Source organism: Neomonachus schauinslandi, chromosome 4 (genome assembly GCF_002201575.2).
Source record: "Neomonachus schauinslandi chromosome 4, ASM220157v2, whole genome shotgun sequence".
Taxonomy (NCBI): Eukaryota; Metazoa; Chordata; class Mammalia; order Carnivora; family Phocidae; genus Neomonachus; species Neomonachus schauinslandi.
The window spans coordinates 148342876-148367255 of record NC_058406.1 but is presented as its reverse complement, the minus strand read 5'-3'; the positions used below and the strand labels follow the sequence as shown (position 1 = coordinate 148367255).

The 24380-nt window shown below is 41.4% G+C and overlaps 1 protein-coding gene across 2 annotated transcripts; it reads left to right on the top strand.

The window, feature by feature from the left end:
* The first annotated feature begins 3415 nt into the window (after positions 1–3415).
* LOC110578709 (cytochrome b-c1 complex subunit 7) lies at positions 3416–14437 on the top strand. Of its 2 annotated transcripts, XR_006539896.1 has the most exons (5): positions 5674–5775; positions 7455–7621; positions 8498–8625; positions 11429–11513; positions 13811–14437. XR_006539896.1 is itself a non-coding variant. In XM_021688252.1 (4 exons), the coding sequence occupies exons 1-4, from the start codon at positions 3491–3493 to the stop codon at positions 8573–8575; spliced, it is 336 nt and encodes a 111-aa protein (XP_021543927.1). In that variant the 5' UTR covers positions 3416–3490; the 3' UTR covers positions 8576–8705. The 2 variants fall into 2 exon arrangements, 1 of the variants encoding a protein (XP_021543927.1); XM_021688252.1 differs by lacking the exons at positions 11429–11513; positions 13811–14437 and adding an exon at positions 3416–3509 and having other exon boundaries at positions 5704–5775; positions 8498–8705.
* The last annotated feature ends 9943 nt before the right edge of the window (positions 14438–24380 follow it).

Sequence of the window (24380 nt, the reverse complement as noted above, 5' to 3'; positions counted from 1 at the left end):
TACAAGTTCCTGGTGACTTAATTTTCTTCAACTCAACCATTTCCTTCCTTCTCAGGGAGGACAGAACTTAAACCACAGCAAGCTGAGAGAAGGAGTGAGAGTCACTTTCCTATGGGCTGGCACACTGTCTGTCCTTCTGGTGAGGATGAGGACAGAGGTTTCCCTCTGATATTCGCAGGCCTTCTAAAGTGGTTTCCTCACAAGACCTCTTTATTTTCTTCGAAATGTTAGAAGTTTCTGGAGCATGCTGTATTATTATTCACCTAATAGCTACTGTTCACGTAGATAATGCTACAAAACACATTCCATTTTGGATGATCTGTGCTGTATCCTCCTGAGCATAGATATTCAGAGTTGCCCACAAATTGGCTACCGAGAATCGGGAAAGGAAGAAGGATTGGGGGGGTGGGGAGGAGGGGACTAGTGTGAAGATAAGTAAAGGGCAATGAGACATATGGTAGAAGACCATAACAAACCTCTGACTTATTGCCAGTATGCAAAGATTTACAGCATGAACTGATACTCTTTTCCCCATTTATCATTTAGACATGTAATCCTGGGCCAATAATTTAACCTCTGGGTCAGATCCTTATTTTTAAAACAAGGCATTGTGACTTCAGCTATCTGCCTTGGGATCACAAGCTTGGGTGGGTAGTTAACACTGGTGGCTTCCAGTGAACCACCCTGGTATTTGTTCTCCTTGTCCCCTTCCACACTGACTCTGGGCCAATGAGACCTGGTCCCTGAAACATTATCAAGCAGAGGCTAGATAAGTACTTGCACACTGGGGCTTGTCCTCTTGAAACATTTGCTCTTGGAACCGTGAGCCACTATGTAAAGAGGTTGGGTGACTCGGAGAAATGAGGTGGAGAGAAAGAGGTGTCTGGCCAAACCTCAGCTATTCCAGTCATGCCAAGGGAGCACCAGACATGGGGGGAAGGGGGGGAAGCTTAGACATTTCAGCCTCAGCAGATGCAACATGGAGCAGAACTATCCAGCTGAATTCAGAATTGGGATAAAAAACTTTTAAAACACTAACTTAGGGGGCAGTTTGTTGTGCACCAGGGTTCTGTGATGTGCTGTAGATCCAGAAGCCTCATAAGAAACTAAATTTATAATTGATGAGGGCCTTCCTGTTAGGCATTTTATTCATTTGCCCAACAGACATTTGAGTTCCTAAAATGTAGTGGTGAATGTGGCATAGATAGGGGCCTTCATGGAGTTCTCTAATGGATGAGATCAATACACAGGAAACAAGGCTCAGCTAAAAAAGCATGGAACCATCCCACTGGTCTTTCTATGGCTCAGAACCTCATTTTGCCTTTATTAACAAACCACTTGTATCAGTCAGAACAGGCTATAATGAACAGTCCTAAAACCTTAAATGGTTTCTTTTTAAAGATTTTATTTATTTATTTGAGAGAGAGAGAGCACGATCGCGGGGAGGAGCAGAGGGAGAAGGAGAAGCAGAACCTGCTGAGCAGGGACCCCGACGCAGGACTCCATCCCAGGACTCCGAGATCATGACCTGAGCCGATGGCAGATGCTTAACCGACTGAGCCACCCAGGTACCCCAAACCTTAAATGGTTTAAAACCACGGAAGTTTTTATCTCATACATATCCTACTTGGGACTAAAAAAGCTCTGCTCCTTATCATCTTTAGTGACAGAGGTTGATGGCGCCTCCACTGTGTCTTAAGTGTAGCCAATCTATGAAAGGGGAAAAGAATGTGAATTGCTCTTAAAAACTAATCACATTTTTCTTGGCCAAAGCGGCACATGGCCATGCCTAGCTTTAAGGGAGCAGAGAAATGCAATCCTACCCACGTGCCCGGAGGGAAATCAAACAATTTTTGAATCAATACTAATGACTGCCAGCAAACATCCAGGACCTCTAGGCTCAATACCTCTAGGAGCTGGATTTTTTTGACAGTCTTGGGCATCTGATCTCTTGACAAGGTCTTCCTTCTCTTACCACCTTCACCGTGTAACCAGCAAGCTGAAACTTAAGGGTAACAAGGAAACAAGAGTTTACTGAGTACTTCTTGTAAAGCAATGTGCCAGTGTTTAAATGTATTGCACTTCTTCACGTCTTTCAGACTTCACTTTGGCTAGCGTAGTCTGGGAGCAGACATTCATGTTTTTAGTGCTGCATACGGGACTGAGTAATGTGAGAATGTGGTGGCACAAAGAAGAAAAAAGGGGAAGGCAACAAAAGTTTAGAACTGGAATGTGACTAGGACCACTGAATCTAACCTTCTGAATTTACAATGAGATGGATTTCTCCATATGGTCCCAGTTCTCCGCTTAAGCCTGAAGTAAACAAAAGCAGATATTCGTGGGTTCTTGTTATGGATTGAATTGTGTCTCCCCAGAAGTCGTGTTGAAACACTAACCCCCAATGTGATGGCATTTAGAGACAGGGCCTTCATAATGCGAATAGTGTCCTTGTGAGGTACAAAAGAGTCTGCCCTGTGAGGACACAATGAGAAGGCAGTCCTCTAAAACCCACAGGAAAAGCTCTCACCTGAAAGTGACCATTCTTGCGCCTTGATCTTGGGCTTCCAGCCTCCAGAACTGTGAGAAATACATTTGTTTTTTAAACTATCCAGTCTGTGGTGTTTTGTTATGGCAATTTGAGCTGACCATGACAGTAATGGTGGTAGGAGGTCACTAGGAACTGAATGAGTCAGTCACACTATAATCGTTTGTCCCTAGATTTTAATGCCTTAGACTTAACATGTTGGGGCTGAGGCCTTGAGGGTATACTTTTATCTTAAAATCACACACAAATTCTGCTCTGTATCTTAGATTAGTATTAAATTTTTCGTGTGTGCTGACCTAACCTACCACGAAAATGGTTTGGTGTAGACCTTAAGCTGGAGAAACGGAAGGCCAGAGAGGGTTAGTGTCTCCTGGATTAGTAGTGTGGTATATGGCCCTAGAATTAAGAAGGAGTCCCAAAGTTTTACCCGGATCCTCTGATACTAGAAGATAAATCTGGATTCTTCCTAGCTGTGTAGTCTTGGACAATTTATCCCAACTTTCTGAGCCCCTGTTTCCTCTCTACAATGGGGATAATCATAGTACTTACCTCACGGATTTAGAACTAAATGAGAATGAAAATAATACGCAGGTAAAACGCTTAGCGCCTTGCTTGGCACAAAGGGCGTAATAAATACTCCCTAAATTCCCACAGCTCGTCCATCACAGAACCCAGGCTAAAGCCCCTTATTCCTTGCCTAATGTTCTTCCCATCAGGTCACCCGAAATGGTTCATGGAACGGAGCGCGCAAAATGCCCGCCCTACTACATTGGCAGGACTCATGCGGAAAAAACGGCAGGCGCAGGTGCCCCAAGTCGGCTGCCAGAAACTGCGCCTGCGCGGGCGTCCTTCCTCGCCAGGCGACGCGACGTAAGGCGCCTGCGCAAGGGCCCAGGGCGTCCTCCAGGACTTACCCAGCAGGCAACGCTGCAGCCTCGGGTCAAAATGGCGAGCAGGCCTGCAGGTAAGTTCCTGGTGGCCTCCCTGACAGGCATTGCCACACTCAGCCTTTTTTTCTTCCAGTAAATTGCTCCGCTTCCTCTAAGTGGCTAGGTGTCCGACGTCAGGGAAGGTGGAGGCTCCGCTCCAGCCTAAAGGGCGCCTTTCCCCCCACCCTCTTACTGTCCCCAGGCTAGCCGGGCTCACCCGAAGGGTTGAAGGTGGATCTGCTGTCGGTGAAGGTGCCCGCGGTGCCTCCGATAGCCCTGCCATTCCAGCTGCCTGTGCTCGGCAGGCCTTCCCCTCGGCCTTAGAAGTGTTCAAGGACACTAGGAGATAATAGTGCGTGACTTTCGACCAAAATGAACCGAGTGCTTGCCGTGAGTCTAGCCTTGTCGTGTGCGATAAATTCTCCTGCCAGTGTGACGAGGGCGGTATTAGTTTCCCTTTTACGCTGATCAGGTAACCGAGGCAAAGTGACCGGAGGAAATAGGTCTGCAAACTTCCTTCCACCCCTCGCCCTTCTCAGACGGAATTCAGGGCAGCTGAGCCAGTGTTACAGCGAAGCTTCAGATTAATTTTTGCTTATCTGGAACGTCAGCTCGGTCTGTAGATTTGGAGAAGTTTGTATTTACTGTAGGCACTAAAACAAACATACTTATTATGCAATAGAATACAGAAATTACCGGAATATTTAAAACAGATCGTGAACACCAAGGATTTTCCCTCCCCCGCACCTTTTTTGCCGGTCTCTGCCTTCTGGAGGTATAAATTGGAGTAGCCTTTAAATGATATTGGCCCCTTTCTCCTCGCCCTCAGCGATGGTGAAACATCAGATTGCCTGAAAAATCCGTTAATCTAAATGACATTGAACTTTTTGGGGAGTGGGGGAGACATTTAGGAATTCGTTGTTTCATTAATTTGACAAATATAGAAGGCACTCTGCTCTGTCCTGTGTTTGAGAACTAGATAGACCTGGTCTCGACCCTATCACTAGCTGGCTCTGATCTTGGATAGGATAAGTTCTGTAAACCTTATTCTTCTGCGAGGACAGGCGTGTTGTAAATAAACCGAGCCAGTGTGGGTAAAGCAGATAGGATAGTGCCTAGCACACAAGTGTTCAATGAATATTAATCATCACCGTCAATGGCAAATATGTATACAGATCATTTGTTTTCTACAAGTATGTTTGTAGATTGTTGACTCTTTGGTACTTGTTTTTCTAGGAGCCATCTTCTACATGGTGCTTAATTTTCAAGGAGATTTACCAAAGCTGTGTAATCAATGATATGCTAAGGAGTAGGGATGAGGAGGGGTTGGAATAAAAGAGTTTGCTTTCATGCCTTGGTGAGAGGCTAGCCCCAGACAGAATTTTAAAAGAAAATTTAAATTTGCTCTATCTCCCCTTCTTAACACATCTCTCCTACGAACATCAGGCACTATCATGTTGCCCTTAGCCCCTACTGGGTTATCCCATCAGGCTCAGTCCTCCCCAAAGAACTTTAATGTTATCTATTTCTTCTCATCCATTTTCAAATATCCATTTCCTTGTTGGAAAGTTAGCTACTTGGGAGGAGGAAAATGGGCTGCTTCTACTAATCCATATTACTATTAAATGACTGGCTAATGGTATCAAAAATCCTCCCAGAAATACGTATATTTTTAAAGAGGCTAGGCAAGTGAAGTAAAGGTAATGTAGAATAAAGATTTTGGAAGATGAAGGTCATTGAGACTTGCCAACCTATCCTGAAGTCTTACCGTCTTTACATATAACTCCAACTCCCTTGATAAGAAAAGTTTACATTTATTTCCTGTAATTTCTTTCTGAAATTGCAGAAAATGGAGTTCCGAGTTCCAGTCCCACACCCTACCCGTTCAGTTCTGATGGTAGCAGGGGTACATAAAAGATGGGATACTTGACGTGAAGAGGCTGGAGTGCTAATAACTACTGTAGCTCTTTTGTACATCATGTGTTTGAGTTTACCCTTTTTTCCCATGACTTGCTGCCCATTTTTTTTTAACCTCTAATCACTTTTGCTCATAGATAAAATAAGCAGTTTTTATCTACAGTATACAGAATATATACTTTCAAAAGGAAATTCCTTCCTATGTTTGCATTCTCTAACAAGGTAACTATAAGAGTACTGGTTGCTTGCCTTTCCAGGTGTTCATATAGTATAATAAGTGAATCATAGCAACTAACAGTGTGACAATATCAGTTGCAGCATCAAGCCGGTGGCTGGAGGGTATTCGAAAATGGTACTACAATGCTGCAGGGTTCAATAAACTGGGTGAGTATCTGTTTTTTCCCTTGGTTTTCTTTTTTTTTTTTGCTTTATATATAGTTCATATCATAGGTCTTAAACATGTATATGCCATGTGACCCACAATCTCACTTCTAGGAATTCATCCTAATGAAATAATTTATATAATAATTTAAATATTGCCCAAAGATTTAGCTACAAAGATGTTCTTGAACAACTGGTTATAAGTAAATTACAGTAAAATCCAAATATTGAAATCATTTAAAGTTATATTACAGATTATATATATATATATATATATATGATTCTATGCTATATATATTATATATATGATTCTATACTAATCATAATATATATATATATAGTATATATATGATTTAGACTGTGTGTGTGTGTGTGTGTGTGTGTGTGTGTGTGTGTAAACATCTATGGATGTTCCATTGTGGACAACCAACCTAATGCCTGGGTTTTACTAGCTTTTGCAAGAGTTGTTATGATTCCCAAAAACAGCTTAACTAATTGTACCTGTGTACATTATAAAATTGTAAAATTTGGTCACATGTTATTGTTCGACCATTTCCTTTTTATTATTTTGAGAAGAGGGTAATAGAATCAGTCATCTCAGATGTTTGAGGTGGAAATAAGTTACATTCTTGAAATATGGTAGCAGTACATTTTCCTTAATGCACGCTCCCTCTCCCAACTCCTCCATTTGGCATTTGAAAATTTAAGTTATATGAACTTTGAAAGTAAGAGATTTCTCAGATGTTAAAATTGTCGAATGTTCAAATCATTGGATACCTGAACTTTTTTAGATCTTTATAATTTGCCATGAACTTCATCTTTTTTTTAATTGAAGCTTGACAGAAGCATCATTAAATATTACTGGTTCCTTGGGGGCGCCTGGGTGGCTCAGTTGGTGAAGCGGCTGCCTTCAGCTCAGGTCATGATCTCAGGGTCCTGGGATCGAGCCTCACGTCAGACTCCCTGCTCAGCGGGGAGTCTGCTTCTCCCTCTCCCTCTACCTGCCACTCTGCCTACTTGTGCTCTCTCTCTGTCAAATAAATAAATAAAAATTATATTTTAAAAAAATGTTACTGGTTCCTTAGTACACTGTCATCTTAAGGTTCTTTAATACCTTGATCTCAGATTCAAAGTATAAGAAAATAGAGATGTGATTTATTGATGTGTGTTTAAAAACAAAGTAGATACTTTAGATATTTTTAAAATTATTTTAGATAAAATGTGAATTTTGTGACAGGTTTTTAAAAGACTGTTTCTACAGTACCATTTAAGAAATAACCCATTATGAAGGAAAGGAAAAAATAAAATAAGACAAAATCAGAGAGGGAGACAAATCACAGGAGACAACTATAGGAAACAAACTGAGGGTTGGTGGAGGGGAGGTGGTTGGGGGGATGGGTAAGTGCGTGATGGACATTAAGGAGGGGACTTGATGTAATGAGCACTGGATGTTATATACAACTCATAAGTCGCTAAACTCTACCTCTGAAGCTAGTAATACACTGTATGTTAATTAATTGATTTTAAATTAAAAAAAGAAATAACCCATTATTATGTATGAAATGCATACATATTTCACCTGAATCTTAAGTTATGTCATAAACATATTTCACTCATTTTTTTTTTAAAAATTTGATTTTTGAGATGTGTATTCAATCTGACTCTCTTGTTTTCTGTCACAGGGTTAATGAGAGATGATACAATATATGAGAATGATGATGTGAAAGAGGCCATAAGAAGGCTTCCTGAGAACCTTTATAACGACAGGATGTTTCGCATTAAGAGAGCACTGGACCTGACCATGAGGCATCAGATCTTGCCTAAAGAGCAGTGGACAAAATATGAAGAGGTAGCTCAGCTTTTATGTATCTGACAATATTGGCCACTAAGCATTAAGCATTAGAAACAAACACTCATTTGTATAGTGCTTTAGAGTTCTTAAGGTTGTGTCAAATAAATATCCTCATGACAGTCCAGTGAGGTTAATAGAGCAAATGTTAACTCCATTTTAGAGATAATTACTTTGTGACTTAAAGGGGACGGACTGTTCCAGAATCACTAAGCAGGTCTCTAATATAGAGATCCTGGGCTAGAGTCCAGATCCTCTGTCTTATGGGTCGTTGTTCTCCCTCTACAGTGTTTCCTGCTCAGATGGAAAAATGTTGGTATCATGTGATCAGCCCATAGAGTGGTCCTCTGGCTTCCAGGAAGGACTCTGAAGTAAACCCTGACCCCTTAAACTGCATTGAAATTAGGCAAAAGGGGCACCTGGGTGGCTCAGTCGTTAAGCTTCTGCCTTCGGCTCGGGTCATGATCCGGGGGGTTCTGGGATAGAGACCCAGATCGGGCTCCCTGCTTGGCCGGAAGCCTGCTTCTCCCTCTCCCACTCCCCCTGCTTGTGTTCTCTCTCTCGCTGTCTCTCTCTCTGTCAAATAAATAAATGAAATCTTTAAAAAAAAAAAAAAAAAAGGCAAAAGCTTCTACTCTCATTTCTTCTCTGGCAGACTTTCTCCTCTCAACCTATCAAAGCAACTTATTACAATATCTTTGTAGGTTTTTACATTTTAGAAAAGCAGACAGTTCTTAGTCTGCTTGAAAATATATTTTCTTAAGTTGGAAATAAGAATTAATTTTGATGAATTTCTTTTGTCGAAGACCTCTTGAGTGTTTGGAATATATCAGTATGTGATGGCTGCATATAATTTTTTTTTTATTCATTCTTTAGGATAAATTCTATCTTGAACCATATCTGAAAGAAGTTATTCGGGAAAGAAAAGAGAGAGAAGAATGGGCAAAGAAATAATGATGGAGTTGAAATCTGTGGTTGCAGCTGCCCTCAAATATTTTTAAGAAGTTGAATAAACCTGAAATGTACAATTTAGGACTATCTGAGCTGCAAATGTATTACTTTAAATAAATGTCTATGGTGATTATTGGAGTGTTTGAATTCTAAATCTTATTCTGAATAACTACTGAATTTACTTACCTGTTAGGATTCTTTCTAGACTTTTAAGGTATTTTTTAGTTAGTGTTTTACTGCTTCCTGAAGCTCAGGGAGTCCACTTTAATCAACTTTCCTCACTGGTTGGACAACATCTCAATTTACTGAAGGATACAACGTTCTTGCAAGTAGAATAGTCCCCTTTATATTGCCTTTGTAGATTAGCAAGATACTTGGAAGTCCCCTCAGGGCCTCACTTGGCAGGGATGCAATAGAGCAAGAAATGAGTGCCTGTGACTTTACCGTGTGTAAAGCGAACAGCACTCTAACAGATTGGCTATCAGACTTTGCAAGGTACCCGATGTAAAGAGGATTCACGCCCTCGTTTGCCAGGATTGGTAAACAGCCCTTTCCAACCACTGCTCTCTGAATATTACTGATTTTACATCCTATCCTTTTTAAAGAAGTTATGTATGTGGTCCCAATATGGGTCTGTGTAGGATATATACATGTGCTCTTGTGTTAATATGTGTATTAGAAAACAAAAACTAGACGTTAAAAAAATTGACAAAAATACAAAGTAAAAGTGTTAAGGTTATAATTTTAAATATAAATTAGAACCATTCAATAATGTCATTCCCACCCCTGAATTCTAAAATGCTTCAGCAGAAGGAGCTGTGTAGGACCTGCAGCCTGTGCAAGGTTCCACGAGCCTCTGCTGTGTGCAGAGAGAGCATCTGACTGGGATCTTCCCTCGGAGAACAGAACTACAACGTGAAGAGCAAGTTTGGGGTTATATTTAAAATTCCTGAAGCAGAATCAAAAGTATATATTTTTTTCACAAAATGGGTTACGATGTTTGACAGTCATTTGTCTTTTACAACATGAACATGAATGTCTTAAATTTTTTGCTAAAATATCTAAAATATTAGCCTCATTAAATTCTCTAAGAGCCTGCTCTTTCACATTCAGAGTATTTTCTGAAACGCCTAATCATTCTTGCCAATTTTCTTTAGTCTGGTCCAAGTTGGATGAGTCCTCATTTGATAACGGTCTTGGTCATGGTAAAAGCAGTTCTCCTTTAACATACTTAATATTTTGTAAGATTTATGATTTGACTTGGCAATCCATTTGGTTGCATACATTGTTGGTACAGTATGACAAATCACAGAAACAGATGAAGATGGCGGTAGATGCTAGTGTTGGAGAATGGTTTAGTGGACTACATATGCTTAGTTGATTATTGAGTTTTTTGTGTCAAGATGCTTCCTTATCAGGCCTAATGAAGCAACTAAGATAAATTCTGACAACCAAGGACCACCCGGTGTCTCAGTGATTCAATTTCTTTCCTCTCACACTTTTTCAAAAAAATTTGAATCTCATACATTGCTGATGGGTATTAATAAGCATATGACCCATTTGGATAGCATTTTGGCAATATGTATCAAGAACGGCAAAATCTAAATAATTCCAATAGCAGCCACCATTATATTGAGTGATTATGATTATTTTACATGAGGCACTGTGCACTTCATGATCATTGGTCTCACAACAATGCAGTCAGATAGGCACATTACTCCTTTGCAAATGAGCAAACTAAGGCTTACTTACAGAGGACAAGCAACTTGCCCCAAGTCATGCGTCCACAGAAATAATGTATGACTCCAAAACTGTGATGCAGTGCTGCTTTATGAAAAAGATGTTTATTGCAGCATTGCTTATCAGAGTGAAAAACCAAACAATGTAAGTTTTCAATAATAGGACATGCTTAAGTAAGCTGTGCTGAGTGGGAGAAGTATATTTATGAAGATAGTTTTAAAACTTTGAAACTTCTTGTGATATTATGTGAAGAAAGATACAACTAGGTGGAACAAAATCCCCAACTCTTTGTTAAGGAAAGATGGGAAACATCAAGATAACAGTGGTGGTTATCTTTTAGTGAGTAAGGGTGGTTTTCTATTTTTCCTTTTCTCTGATAGTCGATTTTTTATAATTGAGTAGCAATCACTTTTACAGTAGAAAAAGCAATAGCAGATGTTTGTGTTCTTGGCACAAAAGCTGTAGGTCATAGGATCTCTTGCCTTGCTTGAGCCCCCTGCCCCAGGGGCTCTTATGGGTGAGAACATAGCTAGCAATAAGATTGAACAATTTTTCTAAAACATGTTCAGGTGAATAAGGAAGACCAGACTGAAGAACAGCAGGTAGGCTGTGCCCTTGTATTTCCTTTGTTGCCAGTGAATTTGCTAGTACTGCGAGGACAGAAAACCACCCAAGCAAGATCAAGACTCTCTGGAGGTTCTTTTTTTTTTTTTTTTTAAGAGTTTCTTTTTATTTATTTATTTATTTTTAAATATTTTATTTATTTATTTGAGAGAGACAATGAGATAGAGAGAGCATGAGAGGGGGGAGGGTCAGAGGGAGAAGCACACTCCCTGCTTAGCAGGGAGCCCGATGGCGGGACTCCAGGATCATGACCCGAGCTGAAGGCAGTCGCTTAACCAACTGAGCCACCCAGGTGCCCCTCTCTGGAGGTTCTTAAGAAAAATATCAGGTCACACTGGGAGGAGGTTTCAACGTAGTCCTGCTTGGCAAAAGAAGGTTGAGAAAATGGACTGTCCAGAACCCCTGTTTTTAAAAGCATTTGTATCCTCAGAGAATTTCCTTGACTTGGACTCTCCAGAGGCTCCTTTAACTTCAAGATCACTTTTGCAGGAGTCTGATAATCATTCAACCAAGCGTCCAGTGTGCACTTTTACAAGGAGACCAGAGCTGAAGCACCTCCCACAGGACCCCTACAAAGGTGTGTGGGGAGAAGGATGGGGTGGAGGGAGGCCACGACATTATACTTAGGGACTATGCTTGTGAATGCTGTTGATATTTACAGCAAGCCTAAGGGCTCCACTGAAAGACAGGGGCAAACAGCTGACCAAGGTTAAGCTGTAACAGGAGGAACTGGGTCATCCACCTGCTCAAGGCAGAAAATGAGGCGTGACAGTAGGGCAATCTGTGACTTTGTGAGAGCTCTTTCTAGCCAAACTGTAAGGCTTTTCTACGTCACTTAATGACCTTATTCTTCTAAATGGAAAAAGTATGCAAAAGTTCTTTGAAAACCATAGAACACTACATCGATGTTTTTACTGTTAATTATAATTATCAGTATTGTTCTGCTTGTTATGAAGAATAAGAGAGAAAATAAAACAGTATCTAACCCATTGAAAGAATAGTTGAAGGGGTGAGAATTTTGTTAATTGGTCAGTGAAATCTTTTCATTTGAATAGAGGGTCATTTTGTTCCCAAAAGCTGTACTCTTTGAAAAATCAGCATGGGAAAATCTGAAATACAGAAAATCTGTAGACAGAATAGAGGGATTCAGGGGTGCCTGGGTGGCTCAGTGGGTTAAGCGGCTGCCTTCGGCTCAGGTCATGATCCCAGGGTCCTGGGATCGAGCCCCACATCGGGCTCCCTGCTCAGCAGAGAGCCTGCTTCTCCCTTTCCCTTTGCTGGCCGCTCTGCCTACTTGTGCTCTCTATCTCTCTGTCAAATAAATAAATTAAAAATATATATATTTTTTAAAAAAAGAATAGAGGGATTCAGAAATGCCCAGATATGAATCCACTTACCTACTATGTAACTATAGGACTCTGGTTTAACTGCTCTGTGCCTCAGTTTCCTCAGCTCTAAAGTGGGGCTCATGATAGACCCTACTTTATAGGGTTATTGTGAAAATTACCTGACTTCATTACATGCCAAGCACCTAGAATAGTTCCTGGCACATGGCAAGCACTAGAAGGGTTAGCTTCTGTGCTCCTCTATGTGAATAGAAGGGAGAATAAATATTCTGGGGAAATGCTGAGGACCATCAAGTCTAGTAGTGGAGTAGTCGAGGCCCAGGTCCTGAGCTCCTTTCCTCTACCTGCCATGTGGCATTCTCATTTCTGGTCCATCTACCCCCTTTGGATGTCTGGCCTTGAATGAAATACCATTTACCCGAGGTGAGGACAGGTGGAATTGGACCCATATGACAGCTTGATTGGGATGGAGCCCAGCCAAGGCTTTCCTGTTTGGCCTTTTGGATTGGCAGTGTTTTTTAAACTTCCAATATTTCACATCCTGCTAGTTTACTTTGTACAGCGTAAAATGTTTGGTATCTTTTATTGTTCGAAGTTTGAGGTTGATTTAGGTTTTGAATATATGGCTTCCTAGTCCTCGAAGAAAGATAGATTTGCTTACTCTCAGGTGACTTATTTTGTTTTTCTGTTCCTTGCAATTCCATACAACACTTAGCTTATGCTCACTGATGTAGTGCTTCACTCAACCTTCATGGTGTCCAGGTATAGGAAGCAGAGTAAGGAATGATGGGGTCTCAGGTCCCCAAATACTGACTCTGGTAATCCCAAACTGCATAGCAATGTTTGGTAACATTCCCAAACAGAGTTCTCGCAGCCTAAACGTTCATGTGATGCTCTATGAATGGTGCTGACATGTTAGTGAAGGAACCTTCACTAACAGTACCATGGCCTGTTTTAAAACTCTAGAATCTTAATAAAATCCCAAGTGTAGATTTTGGTAAGGATTTCATGTTTACTTTAAGGATTCCCCTCGAAGGCATTAATTCTGCACTAATTCTGACTTTCTAAGAGACTCATTAATAAGAATAAAAACTGGGCCAAAGCCCAACTTTCCTACAGTCATAATAATCCTTCTACATTCACAAACATGATGGGGTTTTGTTAATACAGACATCCTGTGTGTGGCTTTGAAAATAACCAAAGTACTTGGAATTTAAAAGTTAGGCAAACATAAAAACTGTACTAAGCAAACCCGGGACAACTTGGAGGATGAAGGGAATTGAGTTTACTCTGTATGGGTGACGTGAATTTTAGGAACTATGGTATCAGAGATGAGCAGAGTTGAAGGGTGACTGAATCACAGAACTTCAGAAAATACAAGGAAAGGTCCCTTGTTAGAATAAGGTACTAAATTCTGCCACTAGGTGGCGATGCACTACAACTTTACAACTTCAAGATACAACACACTAGAGCGATTGAAGATTTATCCATTCTGTGCCCCACCAACTCCCTCCCCTTCATTTTTCAGGATGACAACACCTTAGAGGTTTATGGCCATCAGGAGAATTTACAACTAAGCTATATACTGATGTAATGAAATCTAATATATGCTGTGCAATGAATTATGAGATGTTATTTAGTTTCAGGATTTTATTACTTCAATCAGTTATGACCATATTTCCTTTTATATGATTGCTCACTCTTTAAACATACCAGATGACTGTATAAGGAACACCTAATAAAGTCTATAGATGTTAAAATATAAATGTTTTAATTTATTTGCCATAATTTGTTTAAATTCTGGTTATACTGGTGTTCACATTAAAAGTCATAACATGTTAGAATCTGAGATCTCAGACTGGATGGTGCCTCTGAATTATATTTTGCTAAGAAATGTCATTGTATGTATTAGCAATTGAGCAGGGAAGAAGAGTGGAATCATTACAAGGCAGTTAGTTTTGAGCATAGATTCCAGAAAGTCTGTTAATATTTGAGAGGTTTATGTATTATGACAAACTATTTAGATTGTTATTCTGGATTCTGACTCTATCTCTCCTACAGTCAAAAGTATGTATTATTTGTTTTACTTTGTATTTTAATACATTTGCCTATTTTTGCATAAATGCCAAAAATGTAATTTCAAAATAAATCCCTGTGAAACTTACAGTAACATTATTCAGTTGAGTCATTGCTCTGTTCGTGTTCTAACTATTTTAAAGAAAATTTTATACATAAAAATGAAAACTATATTTACAAGCCAAATCCCTCCCCCCCAAAGAATGATAATTATTTGGTTTACAAAAGAGTCAGTTTATAATTCCTTTCTTATGCATGCATTTAAAATGTGATTTGCCACTAAACTGGAAACTCAGATCTGATGCCAACAATTTAGGCAAGTCATTAGCTTTTATAGATTTGGGTTTCTCAGCTATAAAATGAAGGGGTTTAACTGCAAAGTCTTTAAGACTCATTTCAGCACCAAAACAATCTGGGTCTGTGACTTAATTTATGCACTTGACTGTTAGGATAAACTACCACTGATGGAGCATCAGTTTTGTACCAGGCATTGTTCATATGTTGTCTCTTTTAATCCTCCCTACAACCCTCTGACATAGGTATTATTACATCTGCTGTATGAAAGAAGAAATTGGGCTTGAAAAGATCAATTATCTATTGTTCATTATATAGTTTAAAAAAAATTTTTTTTTTAAAGATTTTATTTATTTATTTGAGACAGAGAGAATGAGATACAGAGGGTCAGAGGGAGAAGCAGACTCCCTGCCGAGCAGGGAGCCCGATGCGGGACTCGATTCCGGGACTCCAGGATCATGACCTGAGCCGAATGCAGTCGCTTAACCAACTGAGCCACCCAGGCGCCCCTAAAAAATTTTTTTGGTGTGTGCTTTTTATGTGCTTTATACTAGGTGGGAGCTAAGGATAGGACAGGGTTTCTCAACATCAGCTCTATTGACATTTTGGGCTGGATAATTCTTTGTCATGAGGGCTTTCCTGTACATTGTAGGATGTTTAGTAGCATCCTTGGTTCCCCCCCAGTTGTGGCTACGAAAAACGTCTCCACACCTTGCCAAATGTTCCATGGGAGACGGAATTGCCCCTATACTGATGGTATATTCCAGATCCACTCTCTGTACTTCTCCATCCTGCTTTGCACCCGGGAGGCTGACCTGTATGGACTACATCAATAGACCTCTTGGCCTCTGGCTTCTGGCTTGAGGTTGGCCAATGGTAAGTCAGTAAACCGTCAGTATAGGGATACAAAGAGAGAAACCAAGCTGGTGGAGACAGATATGTAAATAGATACATAAATATGTAAATAGATGTGTAAATTATCTGTAAAAAATATATGTACTGGGTATTATGGAAACACGGAAGAAGGCAAACTTACTGAACCTGGAGGGGAATCAGGGAAGACCCTCTGACAACTTAGCTGATTCCAGAAGAGTAAGCAAAGTCAGCCAAGCCAAGAAGGTGGTGAAGGACTTTCTAAGCAGAGGAAAATAAAAAGGACATGCTCAGAGGCACGAAAGTGCAAGGCGTACGTCTTGGGAAGAACAAGCAGTTTTGCATTAATGGAGTGGCGGTTGTCAGGTGGGGGATGGGCGAGATGAAACGTGGAAGGGAACTCCATGTTGACGTGCTTGGACTTTGTGAGCAGGAAAAGTATTTGAAAAGATCCTGAGAATCTTTTCTAGAATTTTCCCAGAATTCCCAGAATTTTCAAGTTGGATCAAGGGGGATGAATTTTAAAGTTTCTCAATACTGAACTACCAATTTGCTTTTCAAAACTTTGTAATGATTCATACGCCTCTAAGTGATCCCTCAGCACCCCGCGTGCGCTCAGTGCTCCCCTTAAGAACAATCTTTATGAACTTGGTTGGATAGTTTCTTGTTTAAATTTGCATTTCTTGGATTGAGTAGTTAAACCTTTTTCCATATGCTCTTGTCAAGTTGTTTTTCCTCCTTAATCAATCTTGTTCGTGTCCTTTGCCTATGCCTCTATTTTTTATTTTTACAGTTTTTTCCTTATTTGTTTGGTTTTCTTCTTAGCTCCCCTCCCCCAAATTTGGGTCATTTCTTATCTATTTGTATGAGACCTTTACGTATTTAGACAGTACTCCTTTTACTTAAATTTGCAGAGATGATATTTTCTTATTTCGTTGTTTGAGTTTTGTTTTGGTTATTTTTGATGCCTTTTCAACTTTGTTCATGGTGGTTTTTGTCGAATGGAAGTTTCCAATTTTTCTGTAGCACAATCTATCAGTCTTCTCCTCTGTGGTTTTGCCTTTGAGAAGTCCTCCCTTTACTCCAAGGTTATATAAATATCCAGTGAGGTTTTAATCCAGTACTTTTAGCTGTAAGAAGTAAAACCATAAATCTTTAATCTCCAAGGAATTTAGGTGTATGGTATGAGCAGAGTATATTTTTGAGAGATACTAGGAGGTCCAATTGGCAAGACTGGATGATCAATTACATGTGCAGGGGTGGAGGTAGGATGTAGAGAGGGAAGCATGGAGGGGATCCACTAAAGGGAACGCTTTAGGGGGGATGCAGGCTGGTAATCAGCCCGTTCTGTGAGCGTGTCATTCTGTAAGATTTTTCACTGTGCTGGATATTCCAGATCCACTCTCTATACTTCTCCATCCTGCTTTGCACCCGGAAGGCTGACCTGTATGGACTACATCAATAGACCTCTTGGCCTCTGGCTTCTGGCTTGAGGTTGGCCAATGGAAAGTCACCTGCAGGAGAGGGCAGACAAGAAGAGAGACTAGGGTATACTTCCCCAGCCCACTGTCTGCTGGGCCATGGGTTGGCAGTCCCTCTCAGGATTCCTGCAGCTCTCTCCTTCTCCGCACCCATCCTTTGTTGGTTTCCTTTAACCCTGCCTGCCCTTCATTAGTGGTTCTTCACTGGATGTTCTTTGGTTGTGGGAATCTGACTGGCAACCACGGACACGGACTCAGACAGAATTGGGCTCCCCTCAAGAGTAGTTGGGTTTCCCCATGGGAGAACCAAGTGCTGCCCCTTGGAACTGGTTTGTGGTCCGCCCCTGGAAAACTTTACAAGCTTGCTTCTCTGAGGTTGGCCAAGTCCTGGCCCAGAGTCAGCCTCCAAGAGACACACAAGTTCCTGTGGAAGGGAGTGATCTTCCAAAGCCCTGTCTCCTTCCACTCCCACCTCTCTGCCTCTCTGCCTGATGGGTCTGCTTCCAATCAGAGACTTATTCTTCCACACAATTTAATTCAGGGAAATGCCAGTGCTAAAAAGATGCTGTATGACAGAAAACAGAAGGTTCACCCATCCTGACATACTGCTGCGCTGTCTTTCTGGGCAAGCTCCTTCTTCTTATTTAACTCCCTCTTCCCCAAACACACTTTAAAATTCCACCTCTAGCCTCTGTCTCTCCTGTTCCCTATCTCCTGGAATGCCATTCACAACCCTCACCATTCTCTCCGCTTGCCCATGTTCTAGCTTTACTTTCAGACAAAAATGAAATTCTACCTACTCAAAGAAGCCTTTTCTGATCCCAAGGCAGCTGACGTGTCTATTTTCTTTGAATTTCTGAAGCACTTACTGCTTCAGCCAATCATTTGTTATCTAAAATTAGCTAATACTCTTTACCTAGTGTTCGCTATGGGCTCATAGCAGTCTTGTTATTCCTTAAAAAAAAAAAAAAAACACAACTCTTTAAGGTAGGTACAATTTTCATAAGGGCTCAGAGATCTTAGGTAACCGATATAAGATCACAGCAGGAGAGCAAACTGAAATTTAAATTCTGTTGGCCCCGAAATGGCATGCTGTCTTTTCAGTACCTGCCATTTCGTATTTACCATCTTAACATTTACAAATTCAATTCTGTTTTGTATTCATTATTTCCTTATACTTATCTTTTAAAAAAGCCTCTCTTTTTGAAATGAAATCTTTCGTTTTAAAAGTAGTGTAATCATACTCTCTCTGAGGAGGTGACATTTGAACTACGTCCTGAATGTTGGAGAGGAACCCCCATGGGAAGCCACCCTGGTTCTCAAGTTGAGCTGTGCAGAGAATCGCCAGGGAAATTTAAAAACAAGCAAGCAACCCAAACCAAAACAACCTGATGCCTGGGAGCCACCCCGGAAATCCTGAATTGACCGGATGAGAGTGCAGCTTGTAATGCAGATGGTTTTAATATGTAACTAAGGCCGAGAAATACTGGATTAGGGAAGGATGCTCTCGGCAGAGAAAACAGCAAGTGCAAAGGACCTGTGGTGGTAGCTAGCTGGGAGCAGCTGAGGAGAAGCTGATGGAGAGGGCCATCGGGCTGACTCTGAACAGAGGAGGGGAGAGGGCAAACCTGAAGTCAGAGAAGCAGGCACAGCCACCTGGTAGGGGACATTTTAGACCAGGGGAAGGAGTTCGAATTTTATGTAAATGCAACTGTAAGCCCAGGAGGGTTTTAAGCAGAGCAGTGAACCATGATTTGAAAGCAAGCGGTATGTATAAAACTACCTCATTCTTTTTCAGGAAAGCAGAGCTCTCCAGATTATGGGTGTCCAATAATTTATTCAACCACTTGCCCATTGATTGACATTTGGGTTGCTTCCAATGGAAGGCTATTACAAAATAGAGCGGCAGCGAATATCCTTCTGCACAAAAAGTGCTTTTGCATTTTTGTAGGAGAGAGTCCAAAGGCTTAAAAAAATTTAGACAGGGGACATGGTTGGCAGGGAGGGGAGAAAAATCCTTTAAAACTCCTTGTCATGCAAGGGAGAGAGATCTCTTAAGCCCAAGTGTCTCAAATGCGTGTTCCCCACTAGCCAGGATAAAGCCAGGTTTAGCAGACAATCAAGATTTTGCAACCAGCCGCTGGAGTGTCCTACAATAACACTGAAGTGTGAGAAACATGGACACACCCAGCGTTACTGAAACGGACATTTCATTTCCCCTTAGGTTTTCATAATATCATAAATTGATTACATTTGCTCTGCTTTCAGTTCTATCCAAGCGATTTCGCGAACATATTGTATGTTTAGTATTTTATGTTCATGTAAAAGTCAGCTTTTTAAAATCCTGTCGTAAATCAGGACAGAATTTTCCTTTTAGGTAGGTAAGTATACCATTTTTTTAATAGATAATTCCCATTGTCTAAAGAAAAGGTACCTAATGTGAACATTTCTCCAGCTATTCAAAAGTTATTTCTTTCTTAGGGCATTTCCACCTTTCGTGTGCATGTGCGCGTACAAATTAAGTTTTAATGTGTAATTAACTAACATTTACTCCTGCATTGTGCTAACGGAAGCCTTGTCCTCACTGGGTCTGTGGCCTGGAGGGGAGATCGCCCCTGTGACCTGCAGTCATAACTCGGGATCAGCAGGGTTTCTTTGCAGAAAGCAGGGGATGGGGAGGGAGCATGGAGGACAGGAACCAGCCAACACCGGGTGAGGGCTAGAGGTGGGTGACAGTCATTGGTGATAAGCAACTGGAATAGATTGTGGCTACAGGAAGCAGATATCTGTATTGGGAGACGGTCATGGAATGAGTGGAAGTTGTTTTAATTTCCCATTGCTGCTGTAACAAATCACCATGGACTTAGCATAAAACCATGCAGATTTATTGTCTGACCGTTCTGGAGGGCAGAAGCCCCTAATAAGTCTTATGGAGCTAAAATCAAGGTGTCATCAGGGCCAGTTCCTTCTGGAGGCTCCGGGGGCGAATCTGTTCCTCTGCTCCTCCAGCTTCCAGAGGCTGCCAGCATTGCCTGGCTTGTGGCCACAACTCCTCGGTTTCTGATGCTGGTAGCACAGGGCTTACCGCTATCTTTGACCGCGCTGCTTCCCTCTTATAAGAACCCTTGTGAGTACGTTGGGCCCACCCGGGTGATCCAGGGTAATCTCCCCATCTCAAGATTCCTCACTAAGTCCCATCTGCAAAGTCCCTTTTGCCATAGAAGGTAACGTACTCACGGGTGCCAAGGATTAAAGCAAGGACCTCTTTGGGGATGGAGGCCGTTACTCCGCCTACCACGGAAGGCAAAAGAGAGGCCTCCAGAAAGGGACGGACAGGCTCAAGCCCTGCCAAGTTCCTGTCCCAGGACTGACTGACTAAAGGCCTGGGCTGGCCACAGCAGCTGCGGGCCCCTGCGTCATTTCCCAGCTCTCCCTCCACCTCTGTTGTTCCCACTAGACAGAATCGTCAGTTGGAACATCCAGGTGGTGGGGCCTGGCTCAGGCCCCCCATGCTGACTGCTGGGAGAAGGTGTCTTGCTTCCGAAGCTCCGGTAACAAGAGGCGGGTGATTGCCTCCCCGGAGGACTCATACTAGAGGGTTCCCTCCCGCCCCCTGCCAGGAGCACGTCCAGATGCTGGCGGCTATGATGTGGACACACGAACACATCTACACCCCGGGAAGGAACCAGTCAGCAGGGGCGTCACCCTGGACGGAGCTGCTGGGGCCGGCGGCCTGGAGAAGGCTACTAGAGTAACTCACGTGAGCTCGTCTCTCCTTCTTCGTGTGGCTCATTTCAGGACACTTGGGCCCTGTATCAGGCTGTCATTTTCCCCAAGAAAGGGGACTAATACTAATACGAATAAAAGGTATCTGAAAAGAAATCAGAGACACAGAGTATGTTCTAAAAGTGTACAGACAAAACACGAGGGTCCCCCTCTCTTTAATACGCTCCTGGTGGGTGTGCAGATTGGCAAGATCTTTCTTGCCAAAAGAAAGCATAGATGCCAAGAGCCTTTAAAAGGACATAGCATTTGGTCCAGTAATTCTGCATCTCAGAATGGGAAAGCAGAAAATAAAAATGCAGAGATTTCTGTACATGGATGTTTATTCCAGTGGTGTTTATTATAGTTTTACTGTCAACGAGGGGGGAATGGGGGTTGCAATATACTCACCCTTTAAAAGTGGTATTCGCAAAGGGTACTTAAGGACATGAGGATATTAAAGACATGTCTTGTTAACTAGGAAAAAAAGCATTTTCAAATTAAAACAGATGATGTTAACATTATAAAAGGGGGAAAAGGCAACAGTAATTTTCTGTAAGTTTTTCAGAGATTTAGGCCACGGACCCCTTGAAATCCCTACAGGGCTTCTAAATTTAGACTCCCTAGACTAAAAAAAGTATGTCTGGCTAATTGGTTTAGAGATGGTTTTAGCCTTTTTAGGTGTACTTTTTCAGATTTTCAGTGAATTGTTTTTATCATCTGAGCACTTAAAAAAAATAATGGCATTGAAAAATTAAGCTGTGATATTAGGAGAAAATAAAGACAGAAAAATATTATGCAGCACACATTTTCTTAGTCTGGGATGTATGTTAGAACCACCTGAGGGCCAATACACTCCACCCAGAGATCCTGATTCAATATGCAGAAAACAAACTAACAAACAAAAAACCCATCGGAATCATCTGGGTGCCCCTGGTTAAGGATCACCAATTCCAAACATGTACGCATTTCTCATATGGAAAAAAAACTCCAACCTTCCTGGGCATGAATGCCTTCTCTCTCTTCTTCATGTCTTCCTAAGGTATTTGCTGATTCTTCAGGCTCCTTCTCTTTCCTTCTTCACCTCTCTTTCTCTTCTTAATAGCTTGCATCTTACCAGAAAGCACTACTATAACTTATTGGAAATAAGCTGATCAGAAATCCCCTCCCCTTTAATACGTCTCGTGTCTCTGTTATCATCTAAAAAGGGTTGTGGATTGAACTTGCTGGCAGAACCCTCCAGTATAGGAAGCCACTGCTGCTTTCGGCCATTTAAATTGTGTGAAATACCCAACCACCAGCCCATCCTTTGAAGTCGGACAGCAGTTTGTGGACAGCAGAAAGAGTAAGTTCTAAATTGCCCTCCAGAGCAAGGGTCAAATCCTAATGTCCTTAATGGGAAAATTGCAAGACTCACTTACTTAACTTAGTGAGCAAAACTTTGTATAAAACAACACAGTCAGATGCCTCCCCCACCCCCCCAGGAATGAGCTTCCGACTGGAAACTGAGTGAGAAGGCAAAGAACATGTTGATCCACGTGCTGGAATTTGTCCCTGGGGTTAGAGAGAGTGCCTCGTGTCTTTACCTTACTCAAATATTTACAGCACAATTGAGTGAGCCAAAAGAAGGAACAGACATTTTTGGGCAATGGTTCATTTTTCTTTTTTCTCCCCAAATTGCTTTTCTTTCCAATCCATATTGAAATTTTGGTATAAGATGTTGTAAGTTAACTACCTTGAGTATTGAGAACTAAAAACATAGCTTTTAGACATTGGGGAGGGTATGTGCTATGGTGAGTGCTGGGAATTGTGTAAGACTGTTGAATCACAGACCTGTACCTCTGAAACAAATAATACATTATATGTTAAAAAAGAAGAAGAAGATAGTAGGAAGGGAAAAATGAAGGGGGGGAAATCGGAGGGGGAGATGAACCGTGAGAGACGATGGACTCTGAAAAACAAACTGAGGGTTCTAGGGGGGGGGTGTGGGGGGATTGGTTAGCCTGGTGATGGGTATTAAAGAGGGCACGTTCTGCATGGAGCACTGGGTGCTATACACAAACAATGAATCATGGAACATTACATCAAAAACTAATGATGTGGGGCACCTGGGTGGCTCAGTCGTTAAGCGTCTGCCTTCGGCTCAGGTCATGATCCCAGGGTCCTGGGATCGAGCCCCGCATCGGGCTCCCTGCTCAGCAGGAAGCCTGCTTCTCTCTCTCTCACTCCCCCTGCTTGTGTTCCCTCTCTCGCTGTGTCTCTCTCTGTCAAATAAATAAATAAAATCTTTAAAAAAAAAAAACTAATGATGTAACGTATGGTGATTAACATAACATAATAAAATAAAATAAAAAAACATAGCTTAGCTCACTGACCCATATTATAATCTTTTAACTGTTGAGACTGTTATCTAAAGATCAGGAAAAAGTAAGAAAACTGATTTGCTGATGAACAACTGTTTCAAATTATGACTTTGACTTAAAAAAGCAAAATATCAACATTAGACCCTAACACTCCAACTTGGAAGGTCTTGGGGCTTGACTGAATTTATAACCTCAATTCCGTAATTCTGTCACTCCTGGGAGAAAAGTGTCTGTGGACTTCGGTTCAGAGATTTAAGATAGGGGTCTTAGAGTATAGGGATTGATGAAAGCAGCTGTTCAAATGTCTGAAGAGACTCTGTCACTGGGCAAACAAATCTGTTTTTTAAGCATAGGGGTTGTGCCCGAGTTAAATAACAATAGCGAGCCAGTGTGTTTAGGTTTCATTCTGATAGTTTGGAAAATCTTTGAATTAATCTCGACCCACTATTTCCTTTACTCTAGAACCTTTACTTTCTTTTAATTATGAAAACATGGGTCACAACTACAAAGCGTAGCCATCTCTGCTGTGAGTCATCAGAATCTAGAGAAACCGAGGCTTTGGGAAGAAGGTATAAAAATACAGACTATGATTACATGGAGGAATGGGAAAATCTCAGTGACTGAATTCAACAGTTCTGCTAAGTTCCAGGCGATGAACGTTGGGTATACGTGGTGAACAAAACAGATAAGCTGTCTGCCTTAGTGACACAGTTTCTGTGTGCGTGTGTGTGTGTGTGTGTATAATTTTTTATGGTGCCTGTGAAGCCTTCTAGAATGGCATTCACTATGGACTGAATGTTTATGTCCCCCCAAATTCATATGTTGAAACCCTAGTGTGATGGCATTTGGAGACAGAGTTTTTGGAAGGTAATTTGGCAATGAGGGTGGAGACATCATGATGGATTTGGGGATAAGAACAGACACGAGAGAGCTTGCTTCCTCGTTCTCTGGTCTCCACCATGTGAGCATATGAGAAATCAACTGTCTGTAAACCAGAAAGTGGCCCCTTATCAGACACATCCCATCCTCTAGAACTGTGAGGAGTCTATGTTATGGTATTCTTCATAGCAGCACAAACTGACTAAGGCATCAACTAAGAGATCTTTCGGTTGTATTATGGTCACCAAGGTGTTTATTTTCTAGTCCATAAACTGAATCCAAGCTCCATATCTTTGGTGGATCACTGAATGACTAATATATAATATAATATAATATAATATAATATAATATAATATAATATAATATAATA

What these genes read in the sequence shown, in the direction of transcription:
- LOC110578709 (XM_021688252.1), top strand. An exon ending in TGCAGGGTTCAATAAACTGG is followed by an intron (nt 5,776 to 7,454) that starts GTGAGTATCTGT and finishes TTTCTGTCACAG; the next exon opens with GGTTAATGAGAGATGATACA. An exon ending in AGTGGACAAAATATGAAGAG is followed by an intron (nt 7,622 to 8,497) that starts GTAGCTCAGCTT and finishes TTCATTCTTTAG; the next exon opens with GATAAATTCTATCTTGAACC.